This window comes from Nannospalax galili, unplaced genomic scaffold (assembly GCF_000622305.1).
Source record: "Nannospalax galili isolate Female #2095 unplaced genomic scaffold, S.galili_v1.0 scaffold168, whole genome shotgun sequence".
Lineage (NCBI taxonomy): Eukaryota > Metazoa > Chordata > Mammalia > Rodentia > Spalacidae > Nannospalax > Nannospalax galili.
Window position 1 is genome coordinate 639,553 of NW_008357649.1, and position 25,737 is coordinate 665,289.

At 41.7% G+C, this 25,737-nt stretch overlaps 1 protein-coding gene across 4 annotated transcripts in view; it reads right to left on the reverse strand.

The window, feature by feature from the left end:
- Mis18bp1 (MIS18 binding protein 1) overlaps positions 1 to 16,484 on the reverse strand; it is a 42,168-nt gene extending 25,684 nt beyond the window's left edge. The window contains exons 1-8 of one of the 4 annotated variants that reach the window (XM_029557427.1): positions 16,352 to 16,484; positions 13,286 to 13,916; positions 11,008 to 11,097; positions 10,250 to 10,731; positions 6,162 to 6,235; positions 4,717 to 4,847; positions 3,998 to 4,085; positions 2,629 to 2,786 (exon numbers count right to left, since the gene is read on the reverse strand). In XM_029557427.1, coding sequence (XP_029413287.1) covers positions 2,629 to 2,786; positions 3,998 to 4,085; positions 4,717 to 4,847; positions 6,162 to 6,235; positions 10,250 to 10,731; positions 11,008 to 11,097; positions 13,286 to 13,820 — 1,558 coding nt within the window. In that variant the 5' untranslated portion in view covers positions 13,821 to 13,916; positions 16,352 to 16,484. Of the gene's footprint in view, positions 1 to 2,628; positions 2,787 to 3,997; positions 4,086 to 4,716; positions 4,848 to 6,161; positions 6,236 to 10,249; positions 10,732 to 11,007; positions 11,098 to 13,285; positions 13,917 to 16,057 lie in introns of those variants that run through there. The other 3 variants (XM_029557426.1, XM_008855545.3, XM_029557428.1) reach the window with 3 other exon arrangements.
- Positions 16,485 to 25,737: the final 9,253 nt, after the last annotated feature.

A 25,737-nucleotide genomic window follows, 5' to 3' on the forward strand; every position in this document is an offset into this window, starting at 1 on the left:
TATATATGGACAACCCCAACAAACACTACTAAAAAAATTATTCAAAAAGACACATACAAAATATAGGATCTTTGCTTTAGTTGTTATTACTGCTTTCTGAGACAAGGTCTTGCACTATATACCAGGCTGGCCTTGAATTCTCAATCTTCCTGCTTCAGTCTCCTAAATGCTGGGATCAGAGGCATGTACCTTAAAGACATTTTTTTTTTAATCTTCTAGAAACTGTAAAGATAAACAACAGATGGTTCTAACCCTTGAGAGTATTATTGTATAGTGAAGAAAGCTGATACTATATAAGAAGTCTTTCATATTATCCTCAAGTATATGTTATAACAAAGATAAAGTATTTAAACTGCAATACTGGAAGAACTAATGAAATGGCTCATTGGTTAAGAGCACTGGTTCAATTCCCAGCTTCCCAAAACTCCAGTTCCAAGAGATGTGACATCCTTTTCTAGGTGTCACATTTTTCCCCCTTAGCAGCTTGCATACTATCATCTAAAACTATAGACTATGAAATAGTCTTCAGGAAGGAAGCTTCCAGGTCAGTTCCAGCTCCACTGCTCCAAGTCCTGTGTCCAAAGTTATGTCCTATCTTCAACAGGGTCTTTGTTCTGGGAGGCAATCAAGAGCTATGGCAATAGCTTTTGTTATTTTGGGAGTCTCTTACACTAGCATGACCAACAACTAGAATGGCGGTTTCTCATGTCTGGCACTGAGTTTCTTTCTATATAGCCTTCAGGTATACACATGCACTCATGTTCAGATAATGTATGTGTATATTTCAGTAAGCTTTTGAACTAATGCATTTCCCTCTGTTTTTTTAACACCACCTGAGCATAATTTATTTCTCCTTTCACTGTCTCCCTGTCTATGGCAGTTTGAAAGAGACTGTCCCCTATAGGCACCAAGTATTTGAACATTTTGTCCCCACTTAGTGGTGTTCTTTTGGGAGGTCTTAAAAGGTGTGGCCATGCTGGAAGAAGCATATCACTGGGGGCGGGCTTAGAGTTCTTAAGCCTTGCCAGATCTCCAGTCATGCTGTTTCCTGTGCCTGCTTGAAGATGTGAGAGCTTAGCTTCTGCTCCTCTAGCCACCTCTGCTGCCATGCCTCCTGACCTTGATGGACTCCTGCTCCTTTGGAACCTTAAGCTAAATAAACTCTTCCTTTTATAAGTTCCCTTGGCCATGGTGTTTCTATCACAGCAACAGAAAAGTAACTAATACACTATCTAACACTCCCTCCTCCTTCCCCAGTTAAATCCCCCACCCTTTTCTTCCATTTTCCCCTCAATAATTCCTGACTCCTATGATATCCCCTCTTGAGCTTCTTTTTCCCCTTTCTCCCCTAGTTCCTTGTATAACCCTCCCTGCTCCCTTCCCAGTTAAATACCCCCATTTTACCCATTTCCCCCTTGGTAACACCATTGCCTACTATACCTCTCTCTTGGGTGCCTTCTTTCCCTTAGCCTCCATGTTTTGTTTTGTTTTTTCCATTTTTCTGGTTCCTGCGGTTACATCAGGATATATACTCACAAATAAGGATTTGGTGCTAAGATCCACAAATCTAGTCTTTTACATCCCTAGACAAACATAATTTCTTACTGTATGATAAATACAGATCCTTATATTTACAGACAAGTATACCACTCACCACTCATCAAAGAAGCCTCTTTCTGCAACAGATGGAGACTATTACAGAGTTCCACAACTGGTCACAGAAATTAAGTGTCTGTGAGAAGCCTAGCCCTAAGTAACACTTCTATAATGAAACCTCTACATGTAAGGCTCATGTAATATAAAATAGGGAGTAGAGAAAATACTAATGCATCCCTCAACTCTCTCAAACTTTCTTATGCCACAGAGTTCAATGTATACACTATGAAGGCCACAAGTGGCCAAAGTGTAGAGAATAAGAGACTGAAGAACATGTTTCCCTGGATAGGACTCCTATATTAAACCTCACCCAGAGCTCAAGGACATTTCTGTAAGAGGGGTAGAAAGACTTTAAGAGCCAGGGGTGGTACATGACCACAAGGAAACAAGTTTTCCAGGACTCTAGGAATGTGCTTATATGAACTTACAGGAATGAAGACAGCATGCACAAGACCCATGTAAACCCAGACAAAAAAACAGCATAGAACTGGGGAAATGGGCAGGAGGCCCCAACCTTAGCCGAGGAACTACTGGCAGTTGATTACTGCTGGGTGAGGGAGAGTTGTTCTTCTTTAATGGAGTGACTCTAGATAGACTGAACAGGCTCCAGTGGATGAACTCACACTGAGAAACACAAACTTGACTCAACAGGCCTTAACATATATGACAGAATGCATGAAATCCTGTAGGTGAGCTATTGGGGGGGGAGTGGGGGGGTGCAGATAAGAGAGGGGGTCTAAATATAATTAAGATGTATGAAATGTACAAAAATTCAATAAAAATACATATATTGGGAAAAAAAAGAATGATGATCATGAGCAGCAGTCTGCAATACAGTTACTTTAGTGAAAAAGCAAGAAATTTATAGTACTATTAAGTCAAAGAACACAACATTATATATTATATACAATAATGTTAAGCTTATTTAAGAATTTACCACTTTATCAACGGAGAAGAAAAATTTAAACATACCCAAGGTGTCACAATTAAGGTCATAAGTGGTGCAGGTCTTTTGGAGGGCATCTGTTTGGTTTTCTTCTGCATCATTTTTCACTGATTTTTGTTTATCATGAACAAATCTTGCAGTTCTCTGTTTTTGTCTGGCCTTATTCCTGTTCTTTTCACTTTCCCTAAAAACAATTATATATTATTTTTTCTCTAATACCCGTTCTCCAAAGATCCAGAAAGCTAAACTCACAAATAACAACAGGATGATCAAGGAATTCAAAGCCAGTCTGGGTTACACATTGACTTCAGCCTGGGCTAAAAGAGATCCCGTATCAAACAAATTTTTTAAAATTCCTATTTAAACTGATTTAAGAAAATTATAGGACACAGAGATATAGTTCAGAGGGACAGCACTTACCTGACATGTGTGAGACCTGGATTTAAAACAAAACCAAAAAGCAAATACTATCAGAGGGTTGCCTATTTTTGTAAATAAGGTTTACTCAAACACAGGCATGCTCACCCAGTTTGCACACTTATAGTTGCTTTTCTGTTAAAAAGGCAGGGTGAGAATGGAAGCAGCATGTCCAGAAAAATACTGTCTGGCACTTCACCAGGTTGAGGGAGGAAATCACCAATCCCTATTACAAGTTATCTGTACTCTTTAGTATTTAGGGGGCTAGAGAGATGACTCAGCGGTTAAGAATACTGGCTGCTCTTACACAGGACCTGGGTTCAATACCTAGCACTCACCTTGGAGCTAACAACCATCTATAAATACAGTTCCAGGGGATCTAATGCCCTTTTCTGACCTCTGTAGGCACTGCACAACAAGGGTGCACTTCCATGCACACAATATACTCAAATACATAAAAAATAATAAATACTAAAAAAAATTACTATTTAGAGTTCTGTGTCTCCTATCAGTTCCTTAAGGACAAGAAATAATAAAATTCATCTCCCAGTGTCTGCTCGGTTACCTGACATACTTAAGTACTACTGAGAAGCAATGCAAAAAAACAAGGACCAAGAACTTTAGACCAGTATTCAACAGCTACAAGCCTTTCTATGGGTAGGTGATTGAAGAACTCGCCTTAAAATATATCTAAAGTTTTACTTTCTTTTTCAATTTACTCAACATGATAGAAATGATAGAAATTCTAATAAGCATTATTGTTTCTGAAACTCTTCTAAGATCAACGAGAACTTCAAAACTAACGTGTATACACAGAAACACAAAAATTCAGCAAACTAAAACCACTTTACATTGGTTACATAAGTGTTTACATTTGTAAAGTCTCATTCTATTTTGTCTCTAAAATGAGTGCATTTTATTGAATATAACTTATACCTCGATAAAGTTGATTTTAAAAAACTTAAAAGAACACGTTACCTTAATTGTTCTAGAAAATTATCAATGTGCTCCTTCCAGTTTTGGGGGAATCCAAACATAAATTTTCTTGTGAGATAATAGGGATATCCTATTTAACAATAAGCAAAATAATTAACAAACTTTTTTATTTAAAAAGAAACAAAATTACCTAAAAGCCTATAATTTTAAGGACATCATTAGTTCATCAAATCAGTCAAGAAATATGGACTTATTGTTTACTATATGCCAAGTACAGCTAGAGACATTATCAGTTAAAGCAGACAAAAATCCCTGGTCTTTGGCATTTTACTTACATGTGTTAGAGAAGGTAAACCCAACAGGTAAAATTCTTTGTTAGATGTTATTTCAGGGAATGTAGATAAAGTTGTTTATGGGGAGAAAAGGAAAGGACAGCAATTTTAAAAAGGGTAGCCAGGACAATCCTATTGAAATAGTAAACAAACTCCTGAGAATGAGTCCCGTGGCAATACCGAGTTACATTACAAACAGAGGAAGATAAAAAGCCAGGTGGAGTAGAGCTGGACTGTTTGTGAAACAGTAAGACAGTAAAGCTGAGGTAGCATGAGGAGTTAGTAATAAGTTTATTCAAATGGGTAATACAGTAAGTAGGGGTACATGGGACATTGCAAGGTTGTTGGGTCAATTTATGAGTCTGGCCATTTATTTAGGAAAAGAGGAAAAGCTATGGAAAGATTTAACTAATAATGATACTCATTTACCTGCTTCTTTCATGGAAATCTGGTCTATCAATCCTTTTAATACATAAATGTTGCCTGATAAAGTTCTAAGTTCATTGTGCTTAATCCGCTCTATAATTACATTACTGTGCCAATAAATATTATTCATATTTCTAGGAGAAAAAAAATTTAATGAGGTCAAAATACATTTTACCAGGAACCACATGTACATGAAGAAACATACAAATAATAGAAAGTACTGATTTTGAGCCAGTGATGGTAGTTCAGGCTTGTAATCCCAACACTTCAGGAACAAAGGCAGGATGACTGCTGGAAGTTTAAGGTCAGCTTTGTCTATGTATTAAGTTCCACACTTAGGTACAGCTACAATAATAGAAACAAAACATGAGGGCCAACCAGTGCAGAACTCTACTGCTTAGCTAATGTGATCTTCAGAGTATAGACAAGAAACTATAGTGTAGCACATTAATCCACATACTTAATATAAACAATAGCATTAGTATGAAAGCAGAAGCATACATGAAATATATACCAGCTTCTGCCTAACCGACTCAAAGCTTTCAAAGATTTTCTGTGGCCTTTTCTCTCACATTTTATACTGTGTTGGCTTTTTGGCAGAAATGTTGTTTTTGCTGGGAGACCCTGTCTCAAAAAGATTTAAAAAGAACAAAAAAAGAATGGGTACAAGGCAGTTAGATATGGAGTAGACAAGCAGATTTTACATATTCAACTTTATAAACTTCCATGTAAATACCTTATTGACAATATTGTTTACTACAAGTTGTTTTGCCAGAGAAACTGATTCTCAAAAGTAGAAAATGGTGCTGAGTGGTCAGAATTAGTCAAAGTACACTCACCCAATAATGCTCTCGCATTTGAGAACCAAAAAATACCATTAATATGTAACTGCAAAGCAGTTTTAAATAATTTTAATTCCTTTGATGGATCAGTAATCTGCATAAGGTTTTCCTAATTTATATAAGAATCTGGACTAAAGTTCATGTTGTAAATATTAACTAATTATATATAATTAGGTAGATACTAGTCGACTTATACACATCAGAAAAATTACACTATACAAATTGATCTGTCAGTATTTTAAAAACGAGAAAACAGGCAAAAAGAAGAAAGCTGGCAATAACATGGTGAGAAATAATTGGTTCTGCTTTCAGTGTATAACCTCATGAGAAAGTGTTTCATAGGAAGATATTTGTCATGTATCACCTTTTAACCTCTCACATACAATCTTCTTCTTAAATGTTATTAAAAGAATAGTAAATGGGCCTGGGGTGGTGGTGCACATAAATCCCAGCACTTGAGAGGCAGAGGCAGGTGGATCTCCGTGAGACTGAGGCCAGCCTCTTCTACATAGCAAGTTCCAGGCCAGCTGGGGCTACTATCTCAAAAAAATAAAAGACCAAGACCAAAATAAACAAACCAAAATAATACTGAAATGTTATACTTACACCAGCTTTCCTTCTACACATATAGCCGTATTATTATTGATGATTTTAATCATCCATTCCTGTAGCTGGACTACCTAATCAAGCATAAAACAGAGAACACATTTCTTGTGCTACTTGCAAAATTATCATTAAGTCTTATATATTAATCTGAATTACAAGAAAAACATCATCTAAATAATCTCAGTGATTTCTTAGTAACCCTCTATGTAAGAATCAGTCTATTTGGCCAGGTGTGGTGGCACACACCTTTAGTCCCAGCACGCAGAAGGCAGAGGCAGGTGAATCTTTTTGAGTTGGACTCAAAAAGCTTGGACTACAGGGAAATCCTGTCTCAAAAAGACAAAAAAAAAAAAAAAAAAAATGATTCTAAAACTAAAAGAGAAAAGAAAGTAAGGGAGGAGGCTTAGTAACAATTCCTTTCTTTCTCCTAAGAAGTAGAAAAAATGCAGGTGTATTTTAATAGCAATTGTTACAACTTTTATATTGAATGAAACAAAAAAGATTTAACTACTCTATTATTTGCCCCATGATCCAGAAGCATCTATATTTCAATATTGATATAAAATGTTTCAAGAGGGGCTGCAGAGATTGCTCAGTGGTTAAGAACACTGGCTACTCTTGCAGAGAACCCATGTTTGATTCCCAGCACCCACACAGTGGCTAATAACTGTCTGTAACGCCAGTTCCAGGGAATCCTGATGCCCTCTTCTGACCTCCACAGGTACTGCATGACACAGGTACGTTCAGGCAAAACACTCATACATATAAAATATAATAATATTTTAAATAAATGTCTTAGCCACAAGAAGGAAAGGAATCTTAATATACCCATTAAATTACCAAGTCTTAGGGAAGATACAGTAACTTAGAGTCAAATATAACCCTAACCCTAACCCTAACCCTAACCCTTGTCTCCAAAGAAATTTAAAGTATATTTTTGTTAAGCTGGCTGAAAGTTACATTTTAATTTTCTATAAACCATAAAGGTCGCCACTAGTAATAAGCATACAATAGCATTCTACTCCTAAGCAAACAGCTAAATAGCTCAGAAAATAATTTTTGTATAAAAATGCCATTCAAATGGATAAAGGCATTTATCACAAGAATTTAAGACTGAAGAATTTCTGGGAACTAAAGCCAAGATTCATAGCCTAACTAATATAAGTGTCCACTCACTTTGCATAAAAGAATATATTTAGATATAAAGATAAATTCCCCAAAGATTTAAAACTGAATCAGAAAAAATGCTATAATGGGTAGATGGTCTTTGGTACTGTATTTCTCAATTATACATTTTTTAAATACCATAGGAGTTTGAGGATGTAGCACAGTGATGTGACACAAGGCCCTGGATTTGATCCCTAGCATTTAAAACAAAACAAAACGAAAAAAAAAAAAAACTAAGAAAAGTGACAGAAAGTAATATTTTCTCTACATCTGGAACTAGCAATCGTCAATAGGAAACGTTAAAAAGTGTTCCATGTGCCTTAGATTCATTGAGTCAGGTTATCTCTACAACGTTTGGAGGTAAGTGCTATAATCTTTACTTTTTAGATAAAGAAACTGTAAAATGCACCTAAATAACTTATCTTAGTTTTAACACACACATGACTAGGGGCACAAGGCTTACAAATCAGAATTTAGTTTCTAGAATCTTGTGCTATACCACCTATATCATCAAATATTTGAGCTATATGAACTGTTCTGGGCAGGAGAGATTCAGCAATAAAATGGCTGCCGTTACAGAGTAAACACTGCCTGTGGCTGTGCCTATCAGAAATAGAACCAATAGGAAAGTAAGACGATGGTATCCAAATAAACATATACATAGCTCCTATAAAAAAATAAAACTAAAGACATATTGGGATGCTTAAAACAGATAAGGAAGGCATTGGAACAGAAAATTGAATTAAACTAGGTATAAGGGTCTGGAGAGATGGCTCAGCAGTTAGGAGTGGGAGAGGACACAGGTTCAGTTCCCAGTACCCAAATGGTACCTAACGATCACCTGTAACTCCAGTTCCAGGGGATCTAATGCCCATTTCTGGCCCCCATGGGTATTTTATGTACATAGCGTACTTGCATACATGCAGGCAAAACACTCACACACGTTTTTTGTTTTTAAAAAGACCATACAATGAGGTATAAACCACATGATTAACTGTTAGATTTTTCTAAGCAAAAATCAAAAGGCCCTAAGTAGGCCTTTTAGTAGCATGAAAAGCAAAGTAACTTGAAAGGGATAAGCAAAGAGAGGGAATTGGAGATTTTACTCCAGGATTAATGATGTGGCAAGTGGTAAATCAGATTAAAGGCTTATTACTCCTGTGACAGGAAGTTACTGGAAAAATAGAATTGAGAGTAATAACCTACAATGGTTGTAATGAGGGACTACAGAATCTGCATGGATAAAACGGGCAATGGAGACGAGAATGGAATATACTAAAGGCTGTCTTAATTAAGGGGTCAGACTATAGATGTATATTAGAGTACTGGAGAGGGCATGATCTGAACAATAGGAGTGGATAGTGAATGTGGATGCTTCCACATTGAGAATCTGGTATATGTGCTAGTTATGACAAGATATGGGTAGGGTTGAGCAGAGGGAAAAGGTAGGAGAAAAATCATTAGAGATGAAGAAATCAAGGAGATTGAGATTAGTAGAAGCCCCATTTCAGTAAGAACAAGGTAAAACAATGTTCACAGAATGTCTGCATAGTAAGTTCCAGGACAACTGGGGCTACAGGGAGATTCTGCACCAAAAACAAACAAACAAACAAAATAAACACAACACAACACACACAGATAACAAAACATTATTAATTATATACCTCGAGGTAAAGCGGGTACAATGTAATGTTTGAAGAACTGAGGATAAGTGAGAAACTGGGTCAGAATTAGGGAATGTGCAAAACTATACAGGGATATGAGTTCAAACTTTCTCCTTAAACCACCTCATAAATTTTAAGATAATATCTAAAAAGCTTTATTAGTTTAAAATATTTGTAAATAATACAATTTGTAGTGAAGGCACTGAGATATTAAGACTGCAACCACTTTATCATTTAAAAATAAAATAATATTTAAATACCATGCTAATTTGACACACACTATCATCCATTTAAAACTTAGTGGACATACTTTAACAGCTGGAAATTTTGCATTGTATTTTTTTTTTCTTTTTTCAGTGTTGGGAGATCAAGCCTTAGGCTTCATACATGCCTATTATCTTTCTTCTTGAACTGGCATTTCAATTACACTTCCTTCAAAAGTTTATATAGGGATTGGAGAGACTGCTCAGTGGTTAAGAGCACTGGCTGATCTCACAGAGGACCCAGGTTCAGTTCCCAGCACTCACATGGCAGCTAACAACTATCTATAACTCTAGTTCCAGGGGATCCAACATCCTCTTCTGATCTCCACAGGCATTGCATGCATGGGTACACTTACATACACGTAAGCAAAGCACTGATATATATAAAATAAAAATAAAATAATAAAGATGCCAGACTTTAAAAAACTTTATCCTAATGTAACATAGATGGATGCTATAAGGTCTTTTATTGATCACCCTATACAGTTTTATATCAAGAAAATTCTTTTAGATATTTAGATGTTATACATTGTTCATAGTTTTTTTTTTTTTTTTTTTTTTTTTTTCATAGTTGCCAAACTTGGAAGCAACACAGATGGCCTTGGTGAAAAGGGAAAAAAAAATCCATTGTCCATCCAGAGGATGGAATGTTACTCAGTGATAAAAAGGGATGAATTACCAAGTAACAAAGAGTCATGGAGGAAACCCAGAGCTCCCAGCTGGGAGTAGCCAGCTGGAAATCTGCATTGTGCACGGGTCCACCTTCTCTAAAAATGAATGACTGGAGAGTTTCTAATAATAGAACAAGATAAAAAAAATGAACACTTGACTCTTCTTACTTTTAGCCTGTTGTTCTTCTAACTAGGCTTACACTGTTGATAGAGTAAACAATAAAACATTAAATAATATACAGTAAGTGTTCAACTTCTTAGAGAATGGAGGCAAGGTAGCAATTAAAAATAGAAGTAAATATCTGCCTTAAATGTATTCCTACCTGGTATTTTTTAACTTCATTTGTAATAGTTTCAATTACATTTGGAGGAGAAGGCTTTGTTATATTTCTCTGAGATCTGTCAGGTACTGTTAGAAGTCTTGGACTTGCGAGTATAATCTTACATGTATCTTCCATGGAATCGTGATGATCAGTACTTCTAGACACTGTTTTTCCATTTTGTTCTGTAATCTCCTCTTGAGAAGTCCCTTCAGTTGTCACTTCGCTATTAGAAACAATGGAGTGACTTCGATTTTTAACAGGAACACAATCAATACTTAGAGTCTTAGCATCAGTACTTTCTAACTTTTTATAAGTAGATTCAATGCCTTCTAAAATAAATGTGTCCTTTCTGGACACGGTGGTCTTAACCATATTCTCTTTTGAATGAAGAATTTGTTTAGCCAACTGAGCTCTAGTTAATGCCTTATTTGAGACAACTGAAGCTGAAAGATTTTCTCGTTCTTGGTTCAGAATTGGAAGTTCTGCCAAAAAATACAAACAAAAAAAATTATAGAAAGGTCACATGAAATTAAGAGAAATAAAAGTTGACTTAAAACTGTTTATATTAAAAAGTCATCATATTAGGAATGGTCTATCCTCCTGCTCCTGCCTCTGTTTTTTATAACTCAAGGTCTGGACTTAATTCTTATTACCCACTGGGAAGTCTAGACCATCTAACAATGCTTTGAAGTAACAGACCAAAACATATCTGAAAACATACAGAAAAAGAAAAAGAGAAAAAGAAAAAAAGAATTTACCGTAAGTTACATTGTGCCTTTTTGCTTTCATTTCCTGCAGATGTTGAATATTTTGTTTGCTTGGAATGTTTGATGATTCCAGAGGAACTTCTTGAAGGTCGGCATTTAAAAAAAAAGAAAAAAAGAAGAAGCTGACTTGTATTGGCACAGGGGAAAAAAAAAAGTCTTTTTAAAACTTAGAAGACATTTCAGTTCAATAAGGATCAGACCACTACAATGTGCTTTAGTACCAAATAACAGTGACATAAAAACTTACTTTCTTATCTCCTTTGCCGTCACTTCATCCTCTATACATCTACTATGCAGAGGAAGAATTGTTTTCTTAATTTTTCTGAATTACAATATGTCTTTTCAAGACAAAAGTATACTACCAGCCTTCTGTGAGCAGATTTCGGGCCATGACTCCTTCTTGTGCAAATGGCAGTAAGAACCAGGGTGCAGTCCTAGGAGCCCTGGGCTGGGCATCTGGGCAGGGTTTACTCAATGCTTAGCCTAGCAACAGATTCCAGCCTACATGTACTGGAGGCTGTAATGGGTGCCAAAGCCCTAAGTGGTTAGGCACAGGTTCTCCTCAAGAGGCCCTGACTAAAGGGTATGAACGAATGGCTAATGAGTTCTAGTTTATCCTTTAAAATTCAAAATGTGGAGACTTAACAGCTGGTTCAACTATAATTTATAGCCCATTGACTTTTTCTTTTTGGTTTGAGATAGGGTCTCATTATGTAACCTACGTTGGCCTTTAGCCTGAAAGTCTCCTGAGTACTGGAATTACAGGAATGCACCAGCCTGCCCAGCTTTTGACATCTTTTTTAGGCATTCAATGGAATAAAAGTAGGTTTGTCAACTAGACAAATAAGACTAGAAGTATTGTTTGCATTTTTAAAATTGATATCCTAGATCTTTAAATTTTAATGCATCTCAAATACAGAAATGAGCTTAAATTTATGCCAGGAAAATTTTTTAAAAAATTTTGTATGTGTGCACATTCAGGCAGAGTCAGCAGAATCTCAAAGACAGGAACTTCATCTGATCTCACATACATATATGTATACATATGAATGTGTATATCACTCTGCATTTGCTTCCTCCTTTTCTCATACTTTGTATGATAAACATTATTTTGAGCACTCCTCCACCTGTACCCCAAACTCTCTTACACGTGACACATGACTTGGTGGCACATACCTACAAACACTCAAGAATGAAACAAGAATCACATTGGCCTGGACAATGCAAGACCTTGCCTCAAAAAAAAAAAAAAGGCTCAGTGGCAGAGTGCTTGTCTAGCACACCTGAGGCTCTAGTCTCAATCCTTCAATCCCCAGTAGTTTTTTAGGAAAGGGGCTGGAGAGATGGCTCAGCAGTTAAGACCACTGGCTACTCTTGCAGAGGACCTGGGTTCAATTCCAGCACCCACAGAGTGGCTAACCACCATCCTTAACTCCAGTTCCAGGGGAATCTGACACCCTCTTCTGACCTCTTCGGGCCCTGTATGACATGGGTGCACTTACATACATGCAGACATTATACTCATACACACAAAAATAGAAAAAGAGGGAAAATTTTACATTTACCATTTCTTTCTACTTCCTATTCCAGATCATCAAATCTACTTAACAATTATCCCTAACCCAGCACAATCTCTTCTTTCTTTCTAGATAGGGTCCCCATATGTGACCCACTTCTTAAGTCGCCCGCAGTGAAAAGTGTTTATCTTCAAGACCCTTTGTTTTCTGACTGACCCTGCATTTATTCTGTCCTCTTGAGCTCTCTCTTCACTCAGGATATCCGAAGCTGGTCCCTGAATTTGTCCAGCATGTTTCTATGTAAGGGATCTGTACCAGTAGTTGCTCACTTGGTTAGACATTACCTTACTGAACTTTCTCAAATGAAGCTTACTCTGACCACAGCATACCTTCCACTCATCATCTTTACTATATTTTTTGTTACTGGTTTTTGAAACAAGGTCTCACTCTTGGGTAGCCCACACTACTCTTGACCTCACTATGCAGTTCAAGGCTATCCTTGAACTGCATAGTGATCCTCCAGCCAACCTCCTAGGTATTGGAATTACAGGTGTTTGCCACCACCCAGCTCCTTTTCTGTTTTATCCCTTCTATTATACCATAATAATTACCTTTATAAGTTTCTCTGAATGTGAGCTCTACTCAACAGAGGCAGGCATTTTGGGATACTTCATTCATTACTATATCCTGATACATTAAACACTTAAAAAGACCATTACAGTTTTTTTGAATCCATGCATAATTAAACTAACCTGTTAATGAATTATTACTGGATGGGAATGATTTATTTTCTTTTTCCTCACAGAGGTAGGTATGCTGCAATTGTACTTTCTCATTCCTGTTAGAAGTGACAATCTCCTTACATTCATATTTCTGAGGTCCCAACACACTAATGCTTATCAACGTTCGTTGCTTGCCACACTGTACTTTTTCTTTCATTCTTTGAAAGATTCTTCCTGGTGATTCATAGTTCATTTTATTTCTCAATCCATCATTGTTGGGCTTTATAACACTGATATCAATACAACTCCTTGAAATGGTAGTCTCTGATAGTGTGGTGGATTGAAATCTATTTTTATTGTTAGACGTTGTCATTTCTAAGAACTGATTCTTTTTATGACAATCCAATTTTACGGTGGAATTCTGATATTTCACCAAATCTTTCATAGGCGTAAGCATGCCTGAAGGAATGTTGTCAATAAAAACTGCATCCACAGGTATGTTTCTTCTTTGAGATGTTTCTGAAAACAAATTAATTCCTAAATGCTTCAAGGGTGTTGCAGTCATCTTGATAAGACAGCAGAAAAAAAAAAAAATTCTTTTAATAGACCATTCAGTCAACACAAGTTTCAGGACACAACTTCAGCATGAGTCCAAAGAAACCTGTAATTCAAAGTAAAATCAACTTTTACCATTGTTTGTTAACTCTAAAGTTTACTTGTTTTCCATAACATTACATCATTTAAAAGGTTTAACTAGTTCCTATCACTGGGTAATCTATAGCTCCCAAATCAGACTGGTATTTAACATTTTTGTTAAACTCTCATTTTCTAGCTGGAAAGATAGTTCAGTGGTTAAGAGCAGATACTGCTCTTGCAGAGGAGCTGATTTCAGCTCCCAGCACCCACACTGAGTTCACAACCACCTGTAACTCAAGCTCCAAAGGTTCCAATGCCCTCTTCTGGCTTCCACGGGCACCTACACTCAGGTGCATGACACACTCATACAGACACAGACACAGACACAATTTAAAAAGCAAAAACAAAAAACCCTCTCATTTTCATTATTTTTCTATAGCTGAGAAGTTTGATATCTAAATTTGGTTCTACACACACACACACACACACACACACACACACACACACACAAAAGCACTGATGCCAGGTGCGATGGTGCACACCTTTGATCTCTGAACTAGGGAGCCAGAGGCAGGCAGATCTCTGTAGGTTTGAGGCCAGGCTGGTCTACACGGAGAGACCCTGTCACAAAAAAACAAAAAAAAAACTTACTGTGAACTCCCCTAAAGGGTTGTAGTGCCAAACACAATGAGGCTTTCTGTCCATTTTTGGTTTCAATACTAGGGATCAAACTCAGGTTCTTGAGCACTCTGCGCAAGCATTCTACTACTGGGCTACATCACTGGCAGTGAAATTCACTTGAGCATCAAGTCTTTAAGGTTCCACTCTAGCATTTACATACATAAAAAAGAATACTATCTGCATTAAGTACAATCTCAGATTACAAAAAATTAAGCTTAACAAATGTTCTTCCCTTATGTACTTAAAGGCAGCAGCAACAATGACCCCCATGAAAGCTGAAAGACCCATTGAAATAAATCATTTAAATGATCTCTAACTCGGGTTCTATTATGCTCCAGAACATTTAAATTATACGGTGTTAGTTGAAAACTTCAAATAAAATGTAACTTGTGGGGCTGGAGAGATGGCTCATGCGGTTAGGAGCAGTAGCTGCTCTTACAGAGGACCCAGGTTCCATTCCCAGCACTCACATGACAGCTAACAACCGGCAGTAACCAGTTCCAGGGGAATGTGACTGCCTTCTTCTGACCTCCAAAGGTGTTACACGACATGGGTGCACTTACCCTCATGCCGGCAGCACACGCCTACACATAAAAATTTTAAAAAGTAACTTGTAATTATAACTTTTTTACTGTATTTTTGCAGGACATGGTGGCACTCGTATTTAATCCCAGCACTGAGGAGGCAGAAGCAGGTGGATTTCTGAGTTCGAGGTCAGTCAGGGTTACACAGTGAGACCCTGTCTCAAATAAATAACAAAAAAGACTGACCCTATGGCACAGTAATCACAGCTACCTGGTCTGTAACAGGAGGATCGCATGTTCCAGGCCTACGAAAGCTACAAAGCAAATTCAACAACAGCTGGGCAACTTAGAATATTTCAATAGAAACAGAGCGAGCTGAGGCTATCGCTCAGTGGTGGGGTGCTGGTCCTCGTCTGGCCCGGGAGATTCAAAGCCCAGTACTGCAACAGGAAGCAACCAAGATGTCCGAGTGACACAGTTCGGCTATTCTATGTATTCAACAATAAAAGCATGTACAATGTATTGATATTAAAGAATCCAGGAACTACTAAAGAGAAAAACGGAGTTGTAGGTGCATTTTAGTCAAGGAAAACAAAACAAAAGCACACATGTGAGTATAAACACGGAGGAAGAAACCCGTAGAAAACCTGCACCGAGCCGTAAACGGTTTACCCTTAAGGGTAGGACGCAGGGGCCCTCCATTCTGCATCTAAGGATGTTTGCAACAAGCATGGGATTTAATCCTGAGACCACACGGACGCTTCCGTGTCTCGCGTCCTGGATTCCAGGACATGCGCCGAGGCTCGCCATCTTCTTCCCGCTCCTTCTAACTGAAGACTGGTTTGGGAATTAGACCCAGCGCGCTCGCCCTCGAGCGGTGCTCCATTCTCCAGACCACCGCAGTGGACCTGCCGCAACCGAGTTAATGGGCGGTCATCAGGCGACAGCCAAAGCCACAAACCTGTTTAGGCCGGCAGGGGCGGGCGGCGGCGCACGGGCGGTCGAGCCCGGTGAAGGCTGCAAGACCAGAGCGAGGCCCGGGCGAGCGCCGGGCTCCGGGCCAAGGGGCCTAATGTCCCAGGGCTCGCTGAGCCTCAGGCCCACAGAGGCCGCAGGCCGAGGCGACACGCGGGTCTCCTGCGACACGGCCGCTACGCCAACACTCACAACAGCTCGGGATTTCAAATCCGAAAAGCCCGCGTTCCAGCGACCTGGGGATAGGCACGCTCAGAAACTGCGTCACCGAACGCCTCACCGGGACTCCAGGAAACCGAAGGCCACACCTCCGGCCCGCGTGGACGACGCCCGTGTCGCAGAAGGCGGTGATCCCCAAGCTGCCTCGGGGAAGGGGCGGGCGGCCCTGAGGCGCCGGTTTCTCTTTACAAGACCTCTGCCCCTCAGAGCCAAGCACCTCCTCCCGTGATGCTCTGCGTGGGAAAGGCCGACAAGGGCTGACGCTGCGGAGCACTACTGGAGTTAACTAAGTTTGGCCCTGCGGGGCCCCACTCCTTGGTCTCGTGGCCTGCCAGTGAGCACGCTTTTTTTCTCGGTCCGCCAATTTCATAAAGGAGTGCAGGTTTTTTTTTCTTCTTCTTCTTTGTTTGCTATCTATTTCAGGACATTTTGTTTTGGGGGGATAGTAGCCAGAACCCAATCTCTATTCTCATTTTAGCGTTTGAAGTATTCCAACCGGAAGTGGGGATTTTTTTCTGAAGCACCTAAGCATGGTGGATTCTAAGACACCCCGGAAGCCCAGGTGGCGGTGCATCTTGTGGCGCTGCTCCGGAAGTCCCGCCCCTGCCCTGCCCTGCTCCTCTTGCGCCCCTCCCACCAGGAAGGTGCCAGCAGCCGCCGCTATTTTCGTCCCTAAACGGCCGTCTTTCTTGCAGGAACTTGGCCATACCTATTGATCAGATTTGGAACAAGTTTGTTCATCTTTTTTGGCCTTTCTGAGACAGGGTCTCCCTGTAGGCCCAGCTGGCCTGGAACCACAAAGATCCCCTGGGACTAAAGGTGTGCGTCACCACGCCCAGCTCTTCAGGTTTTTAAAATGTTTCAGCTAAATTTTTTTTTTCTTAGCGGTGCGTGTTGGTGCACGCTGTTATTAAGCGCGAAAAGAAGCCTTCCTAGAAGAGAGAGAACGGAAAGAAGGAAAGGAAGGGAGAAAATCATGAATTTACACACCTCTGTCAGAGGCTTTTACTGACCCCTCTTCAAAATCCTGTATTTACTGAATTGTGGGTCCACCAAGTATTTCAAATTCAAAGCATAAATTTAAGTCATCCAAATGAAAACAAGGGAAAAAGGAAAAAAAAAAAAACACAGGCACAAAAAACACCTGGAGTGGTGGAAAAGAAAGCAAGAAAGGTCAAACAAATTCACACAGATAAAATGTAATTTCTTGCCTTTACAGCTTAATGAAAAAATATCTGGATATGCATTTGAACCAAGTTTGTGAGTAAAGCCAGACAAATTACAGGCTAAGCAGCACGGTTGTTTAAGTTATGATGACCCCTATGAAGACATAGCAGCTCAGATCCTCCAAGAAACATGTTAAGGCAGAGTGTGTGGAGGAATAAGTACTGTGTAAGATTAAAGGTCAGGAAGGCATGGGCCTAGTAAATCTTCAGATCTTCATGTAGATCTTTTTTTTTTCTGTCTTCTTGAGACAGGGTCTCCTTGTAGCCCCAGCTCCCCTGAAACTCATTATATAGACCAGGCTGGCCTCAAACTCACAAAGATCACCTTCCTCTGCCTCCCAAGTGCCGGGAAGGCGTATTTTTTTAAAGGAAGTTGAATTGAGTAGGGACAGCACAGGCCTAACACTGGCAGTTTAAAGGATAAGGAGTACTTGGGGATACAGGACTTTTCTGTTGTGATAGAAACATCATGACCAAGGGAACTTATAAAAAGAAGAGTTTATTTAGCTTATGGTTCAAAAGGGGCAAAAGTCAGTCCATCATGGCAGGGAGGCATGGTGGCAGAGGTGGCTGGAGGAGGAGCAGAAACTACGCTCTCACATCTTAAAGCGGGCACAGGAAACAGAGAGGGATCCCATGAGGCTTAAGAACTCTCTAAGCCTGCCCCCAGTGATGTGCTTCCTCGGCATGGCCACACTTTCTAAGACCTCCCAAAACAGTGCCACCAACTGGGGACAAAATGTCTAAATACTTGGAGCCTATGGGGGGGCATTCTCATTCAAACCACCACAGAGGCAGCTTCCCATTGTCACCCTTAGCAGCCTGAGGAGTTCTGAAGTTTTAGGGACCTCTTGACTGAGGCCAAATCAGAATTTGTGGCTGGACTAGAGTGTCTGTAAAGCAAAATTGGAAGTTTTATTAAAGATATTTTAATACAGGCTTTAAGCACAGGATTCGGAGCAGAAGGTGCTCAGAACAAACTAAGATACCAAACTGTGAGTTTGGCTCCTCAAGGAAGAGGCATAGCTCATATTTACAATCACTGTAAAATGACAGGATTTAAAAAAAAAATTTTATTGAGTTTTTGTGTATTTCATATAACAGCACTCAATCAAATTTAGACCCCCCATCCCTCATCTGTGCCTCCTGATAGCCCTTCCCCCCATTGGAGTTCATGCATTCTGTCATATATATTAAGTCCTATCTGGTCAAGCAATTGTACCCAGATGTCCTTTGGTGCAAGTTCATCTACTGGAGCCTATCTAGAGATCTTAAAAGATCTATTCTCCTTCACCAGGCAGTAATCAGTTGCCAGTAGTTCCTCGGCTAACCTTGGGGCCTACTGCCCATTTCCCACATTCAATGCTTGGTTTTTGTCTGACTGAGCCACCATAGGTCTTGTACATGCTGTCGCCATTGATGCAAGTTCATATGAGCAAGTTCCCAGTGGCCTGAAAGCCTGTTTACTTATTTTCATACACAAATGTGGTTCTTACAATATTTCTGTCCCCTCTTCCACAACAGTCCATGAGCTCTGCGTAGGTGAGGTTTGATACAGGAGTCCTATCCAGGGACACACACTCTGCAGTCTCTTGTTCTCTAAAACTTAGCCAATTGTGGCCTGTGTTCATCACCCTCTGTTGTATGAGGAGCCTTCGCTGGTAAGAGTTAAGAGATGTATTAGTATTCTCTTTACCCCCTGCTCCACTATGTTCCATGAGTTGTAGATTCCATTGCAGATGTGACACCTAGGGCTGGGCATCTCTCAGCATATATTCTCTGTGTATGACCAGTTGTGGAACTCTGTAATAGATCCATCTGTTGCAAAAAGAAGATTTGATGAGTAGTATATGGTATACTTGTCTGTAACTATAAGGATCTGTATTTAGCATACAGTAAGAAATTTCATTTGCCTAGAGATATGACAGAGATAAGGTTTTCTCTAGGATCTATGACCTATCCATCCATGTGTATTTGACTATATTTACAACGCCACCCATGAGTTCCCTCCCACTGAGAGGGCTTTAAGTCCAATTAGATAGCTGTTGATTACCCCCTAGATAAAAGTGCCACAACTCAGGGCTGGAGGGAGGGCTCAGCAGTTAAGAAACGGGCTGCTCTTGCAGAGGACCCAGGTTCAGTTCCCAGCACCCACATGGCATCTGACAACCATCCTTAACTCCAGTTCTGGGCGATCCGATGCCCTCTTCTAGCTTCCACAGACTTTGCACAACATGGGTGCACTTACATACAGACAGGCAATACACTGGTACACATAAAATAAAAATAATAAAATACTTTAAAATGAAATAAGAAAGATTGTTAGGAACAGGAGTGGAAAGCGTCACAGGTAGAAAGGAAAGCAGTCAACCTTGACAATCCAGATTGACCTTCTTACAGCCAATGAGGGGTGGTGAGGTGATTGCAGGAATCAGCACAGCAGCCACACCAGTCAAGCAGCAGGGGAGTTTATGTTCCTATGCAGGGGTAAAGTTATGGGGTCGAGGTGTTTGTAAAGGACTCAGGGCCCACATTGTTCAGAAGGACTTGTTTGCAGAACAGGAATCACTTTATGGTGGAGTGGTATGTTCTGGGGGTCATATCTCCAAACAGGAGCTTACAACCCTCTGATAAGGCCTGTCAGCAGGAGTGATGATTTATAATTGGTGGGGTGGGGAGCATTGTGGAATCTCTCTTTAAACATAATGCAAATATAATCACTTGTTGGTTAAGCCAATGGGGACATTTTGGAAGCCTATAAGAGGAATCCATGGCCATGATTCAGTGTTGGGGACCTCTGTTATGCAAAGTAGAAGTCCCTTCACGTCCGGACAGCTCATGCAGCTCGGGATTATGTGCTGGGGCTCCTTTCATAGCAGGGTGCCTTCCTGGCATCTTTCCTGACTCTCTTTTTGAAGTGCCCGCCACGAATGGTCTAAACACAAACATGGCCTCTGGCTTTAGGAATATCATGCTTTCCTGTGATTTTTCAGGCAGACAGCAGTCTGGCAGAAACCCACTTCCATATGTAAATACAATGTCTCACAAAGTACCTAACAGCCAAAGCTTTTACCACTACCCCCATGGTATAAATATCCTAGTCTTCTCTCAATATTTGGAGCTAGAAGCAGACTTGGAGCTAGAAGCAGACTTAGAGCTAGAGTGAGAACTGGGTCACTGAGACTTGGAATAAAGAACTGTAGACTGAGTTCTGTGTCTCCTGCCTGTAATCTAGCCTCCCCAGGGGGCAGCACTCCCTCGTTACTGACTTGCGGACATTCTAGCTTTCGCTGTCCTTGTACTCTTCCTGCGTGGTTCAGTGGCCAGTGGACCTCGCATCCTGAGGAAAGTACACGGGTGGAAAAGGGACAGGATTCGGCTGGACAACGCTCCAGTAGCAGAGAAACTTTCAGCACCAGAGACGTGCGGACAGAGACACGGGACCCGAGCTGGCGGGAAAAGCCTGCGGGGCACCCGCCTCCGCGGCCAGAGATGCCTGTGGCCAGACCCGCTCTGCAACTAGCCAGGTGTGGCGGGGACCCCGAAATACCCGCGCACACCACGCCTGGGGCCCAGAGCACTCCCTATAATTCAGGATAAGAAAAACTTCCATCCCAGCAACAACAGAGATATGACTAAGACATGGAGTACAAACTGGGCAAAAAGGCATCTTCTCAAGAATGTGGGAATGCGGCAAGGAGAGGAGGTGGAGAAGACTACTTACAGATGTGGAACCCTCCTCTGTGCCCCTAGACCCATGCTCTTTAGGACTAATCGCTCTTCTCACTTCTACAATCTACCTGGCTTTAGGGAACGGTTACTGCTATAACCCCATTTTGTAATAAGCACCCCCCCACAGTGTTAGGCTTGAGCTGTTATGAGCCTTCAGTCACAGAGGCAGAGCAGGAGGATACAGGCCCAGGAATGTTGAGCAAACCTGAAAACAATGAGACCAAATAAGGTAAAGGAACGGGACCCTGTAAATGAGCCCAGGTCACTACATGCCTTTGCCCTGAAGGCAGCACCCACCAATGAAAAGCCCCTGAGTCTGCCTTAACCCTATTTGGTGTATGCAGCCCTTGTAACTAATCAATTTAAAGTACGCTGGTGCACGCATTCACTGGACCAATAGGAATGTGACTCTGCTATTCCCCTCCTCCCTTTGTCTCAAAACTATAAAAAGCTCCTTTTCCCTTGCTCAGGGCTCTCAGTACAGATCCACTGCATTGGTGAGGTCTGAGAGTCTGAGCTTAAGCCTGAATAAAGGCTCTTTGTTCTTGCATGCCCTCTGGACTCCGTGGTGGTACTTGGGGAACTGTTCACTGGGCACAACATTTGGGGGCTTGTCCTGGATCCCCAAGACCTCCACAGGACCCCAGAGCGTGGAGCCTGTCTCATCCGATCGGTCTTTGTCTTTGTGTCTCCAGTCTTCATGTGCTTTTGGTTTTTGGGCTCAGTTTTGCCATTGCCTGTTGGAGGTCTAGGTGGATGTGCTGGAAGGCCCCAGGCCATGGGACTCGGGAGACGTCCAGACCCACCTGATAGGGATTGGATCCCTCTGGTGTACTTGGAAGAATGGAGTGGGTTGCACCTGCAAAACAATGAGAGGCCGTCATCCTATTTTCAGTTTAAGGCGCCAGTTAATCTTGTTGTACTTCTGTGTGTGTTTGTGCTTTCTGTTCTGTTTGTGACTCTCACTGTACAGAAGGGAATGGGACAAAGCCAAGTAACCCCTCTTAGTCTTTTCCAGGATCACTTCCCAGAATTTAAGGCACAGGCTAACCGCCTGGGGCTGGAAATGAGAAAGGGAAAGCTCTTTGTCTTTTGCAGGAATGAATGGCCAATCTTTGAAGTCAGCTGGCCTGAAGAGGGAACGTTTGACTGGCCCACCATCTACAGGGTGAAGGATATAATATATGGACGCCCCAGTCACCCTGACCAGGTCCCCTACATCACAACCTGGCAGGTTATGGTGGAGGAACCTCTGACCTGGCTTAAACCATTCCTTCCTCCTCCCTCCAATATAAAGCCAACCATTCTTGCCATATGCAACGATGAGCCACAGAAGGATGAGACCAAACCAACTGCCTCAGCCCCCCGTTCTGCAGGGAAACAGGAGAGGAGCTTTTATTCGAGCCACCTCCTAACTTGCCCCCACCGCAAGTGGAGCTTCAGGACACTCCAGGGGAGATGGAAGCAGCCCCAGTCCGGGAGGGGGAGGGACACAGAAGAGAGTCCAAAGAGGGCAGCTGCGCCTACAGCAGACTCCACTGTCCTCCTCTTATGAGCCATAGGGCCCCTTACTGAGGTGGGGTATCAACAAATGCAGTATTGGCCGTTTGCCACTAGTGATCTCTATAATTGGAAATTACAGACAGCTAAAATTTCCAAGAAACCTCAGGGTCTTATTGATTTATTAGAATCTGTTTTGTTCACCCACCAGTCCACTTGGGATGATATTCAGCAGTTATTACAGGTCCTGTTCACCACCGAGGAAAGAGATCAAATCGAGGCTGAAGCCCGCAAGCTGGTCCCTGGGGTGGATGGGAATCCCACCACCAACCAGGCTTTGATTGGTGAGGCCTTCCCCTTGGTCAGGCCAAATGTGGCTGAAGGTAAGGAGAGGCTCTGGGTCTATCGCCAGACTCTAATGGGCTGTAAGGCGCCCAACTAATTTGGCTAAGATTAGCGATGTGCAGCAAGGAAAGATAGAGTCTCCGGCAGCATTTTTAGAAAGAATTCTTGAGGCGTTTCGCACCTATACCCTGATGAATCCAGAGGCACCCGAGAATAAGAATGCAGTGATACTGGCGTTTGTGAACCAGTAGGCACCTGACATTAGGCGCAAACTGCAGAAATTGGATAGACTAGCAGATAAAACCCTACCAGAACTCCTAGCCATGGCTGAAAAAGTCTACAGTCACCAAGAAAGCCCAGATGATAAGCAGGCCCGTGTCACTGCTGCTGCTAGCACTAAGCAGACCCGCGACTTTGCCAAGATTCTTCTGCCTACATCTGCCAGATCACATCGAGAATGAGAACTCCAGCTGTGACACCTGTCTGCTGAACAAGGTAGGAAATACACAGAAGGGCATCCGAAGCTACAAAGAAATCAATATGCCTATTGTAAGAAAATGGACCACTGTGAAAAAGATTGTCCAGAGAGGCTAGTTGTGCAGGAACGATCCCACGAAGGGGTACCGGTTCTCAAGCTCCGGGAAATGAGTGACTAGGGAGGACAGGGTTCAGATTCCCTCCCGGAGCCCAAGGTAACTCTCTGAATGGAGGGGGCATCCGTGAGATTCCACGTAGATACGGATGCTCAACATTCAGTGCTAACCAAAACCCAAGGAAAATTATCATAAAAAAAATCTTGGGTGCGGGGAGCAACTGGTTTAAACCAATATTCATGGACCACCCGAAGAGAAGTGGACCTGGGCATGGGCTAGGTGTCCCACTCCTTTCTGGTAATGCTGGACTGGCCCTACCCACTCTTGGGTAGGGACTTGCTCACCAAAATTGGGGCCCACATTAATTTCTTGCCCAATGGGGCTCATTTGATGGATGAAAGAGGCCATCCTATTCAGGTGCTAACCCTACAACTGGAAAATGAATTTAGATTGCATCAGAGACCTAATCCCCAGCCAGACAGAGGGATTTCCATCTGGTTACAGGAATTTCCCCTGGTATGGGAGGAGACTGGGGATGGGTGGGGCTGGCAGCCCACCGACCCCCCGTTTGGGTAGAGCTAAAACCTTGAGTACTTCCAGCACAAGTAAAGCAATACCCCATGTCCTACGAGGCCAGATCAGGGATCTCCCCACACATCTGGAGACAAAAAGACCAGGGTATCTTGGTGCCATATCAGTCAGCATGGAATACACCCCTCCTCCCTGTAAAGAAGCCAAATTCAAATGACTGTCAGCCAGTTCAGGATTTGAGAGAAGTAAACAAACAGATCATGGATATTCACCCCACGGTGCCCAACACTTACACTCTCTTAAGTTCCCTATCACCATCCAGGAACTGGTATATGGTACTAGACTTAAAAGATGCCTTCTTTAGCCTGCCCTTAGCCAAGGATAGTCATCCATCTTTTGCCTTTGAATGCCAGGACCCAGAGATTGGCTTCAATGGACAACTGACCTGGACTTGCTTGCCTCAGGGTCAAGAACTCACCCACTCCCTCTGATGAAGCCCTCCATGAAGATCTGGGTGAGTACAGGCTGGAACATCCACAGCTCACTCTATTGCAGTACGTAGATGACATCTTAATAGCTGCAGATGATGCCTTGTTGTGCCAACAAGGGACTAAAGACTTATTGGCAGTTCTGGGCAGGCTGAATGTTGAGCCTCTGCTAAGAAAGCTCAAATATGCCAGCAGAAAGTAATTTATCTGGGATATATATTAAAGGAAGGACAAAGGTGGCTCACTGATGTAAGGAAAGAAACAGTGCTGAAGATACCTGCGCCCTGTTCCCAGAGGGCAGTGAGGGAGTTCCTGGGATCCATGGGGTTTTGCCACAAGGCCATGAAAGAAAATGAGATTTTCATTTGGATGGAGGGGCAGGAGAAAGCCTTCAATGAGATCAAGCAGGCCCTCTTGATGGCCCCGGCCTTGGGGCTTCCCGATGTTAATAAGCCCTTCCACCTTTACATAGATGAAAGAAAAGGAAAAGCTAAGGGGGTCCTGACCCAAACCTTAGGACCTTGGAAGAGACCGGTGGCATATTTATCAAAGAAACTGGATCCAGTCACTGCTGGATGGCCACCATGTTTGCAGATTATAGCTGCTGCTGCCCTTCTAGTCAAAGACGCAGATAAGCTAACTTTAGGACAGGAACTGTACGTCACTACTCCTTGTGCTATTGAAGGGGTCCTCAAGCAGACGCCAGATCGCTTGTTGAGTAATGCCTGAATATCTCATTACCAGAGCTTACTCCTAAACCCCCCGAGTATTTGATTCCTCCCAAATGCCACCCTTAACCCAGCTACCCTGCTGCCTGACCCAGACTTGGATGTGCCCCTGCATGATTGCAGGGAGTTCCTGAGCCAGATACACGGGTTCAGAGAAAACCTGACTGATCAACCACTCTTCAATGCAGAAGCCACCTGGTACACCGATGGCAGCAGTTTCATATAGGATGGACAAAGGTATGCAGGGGTGGCTGTGGTAACAGAGACTGAAATTATCTGGGCAGTGGCCCTGCCTGTGGGGACT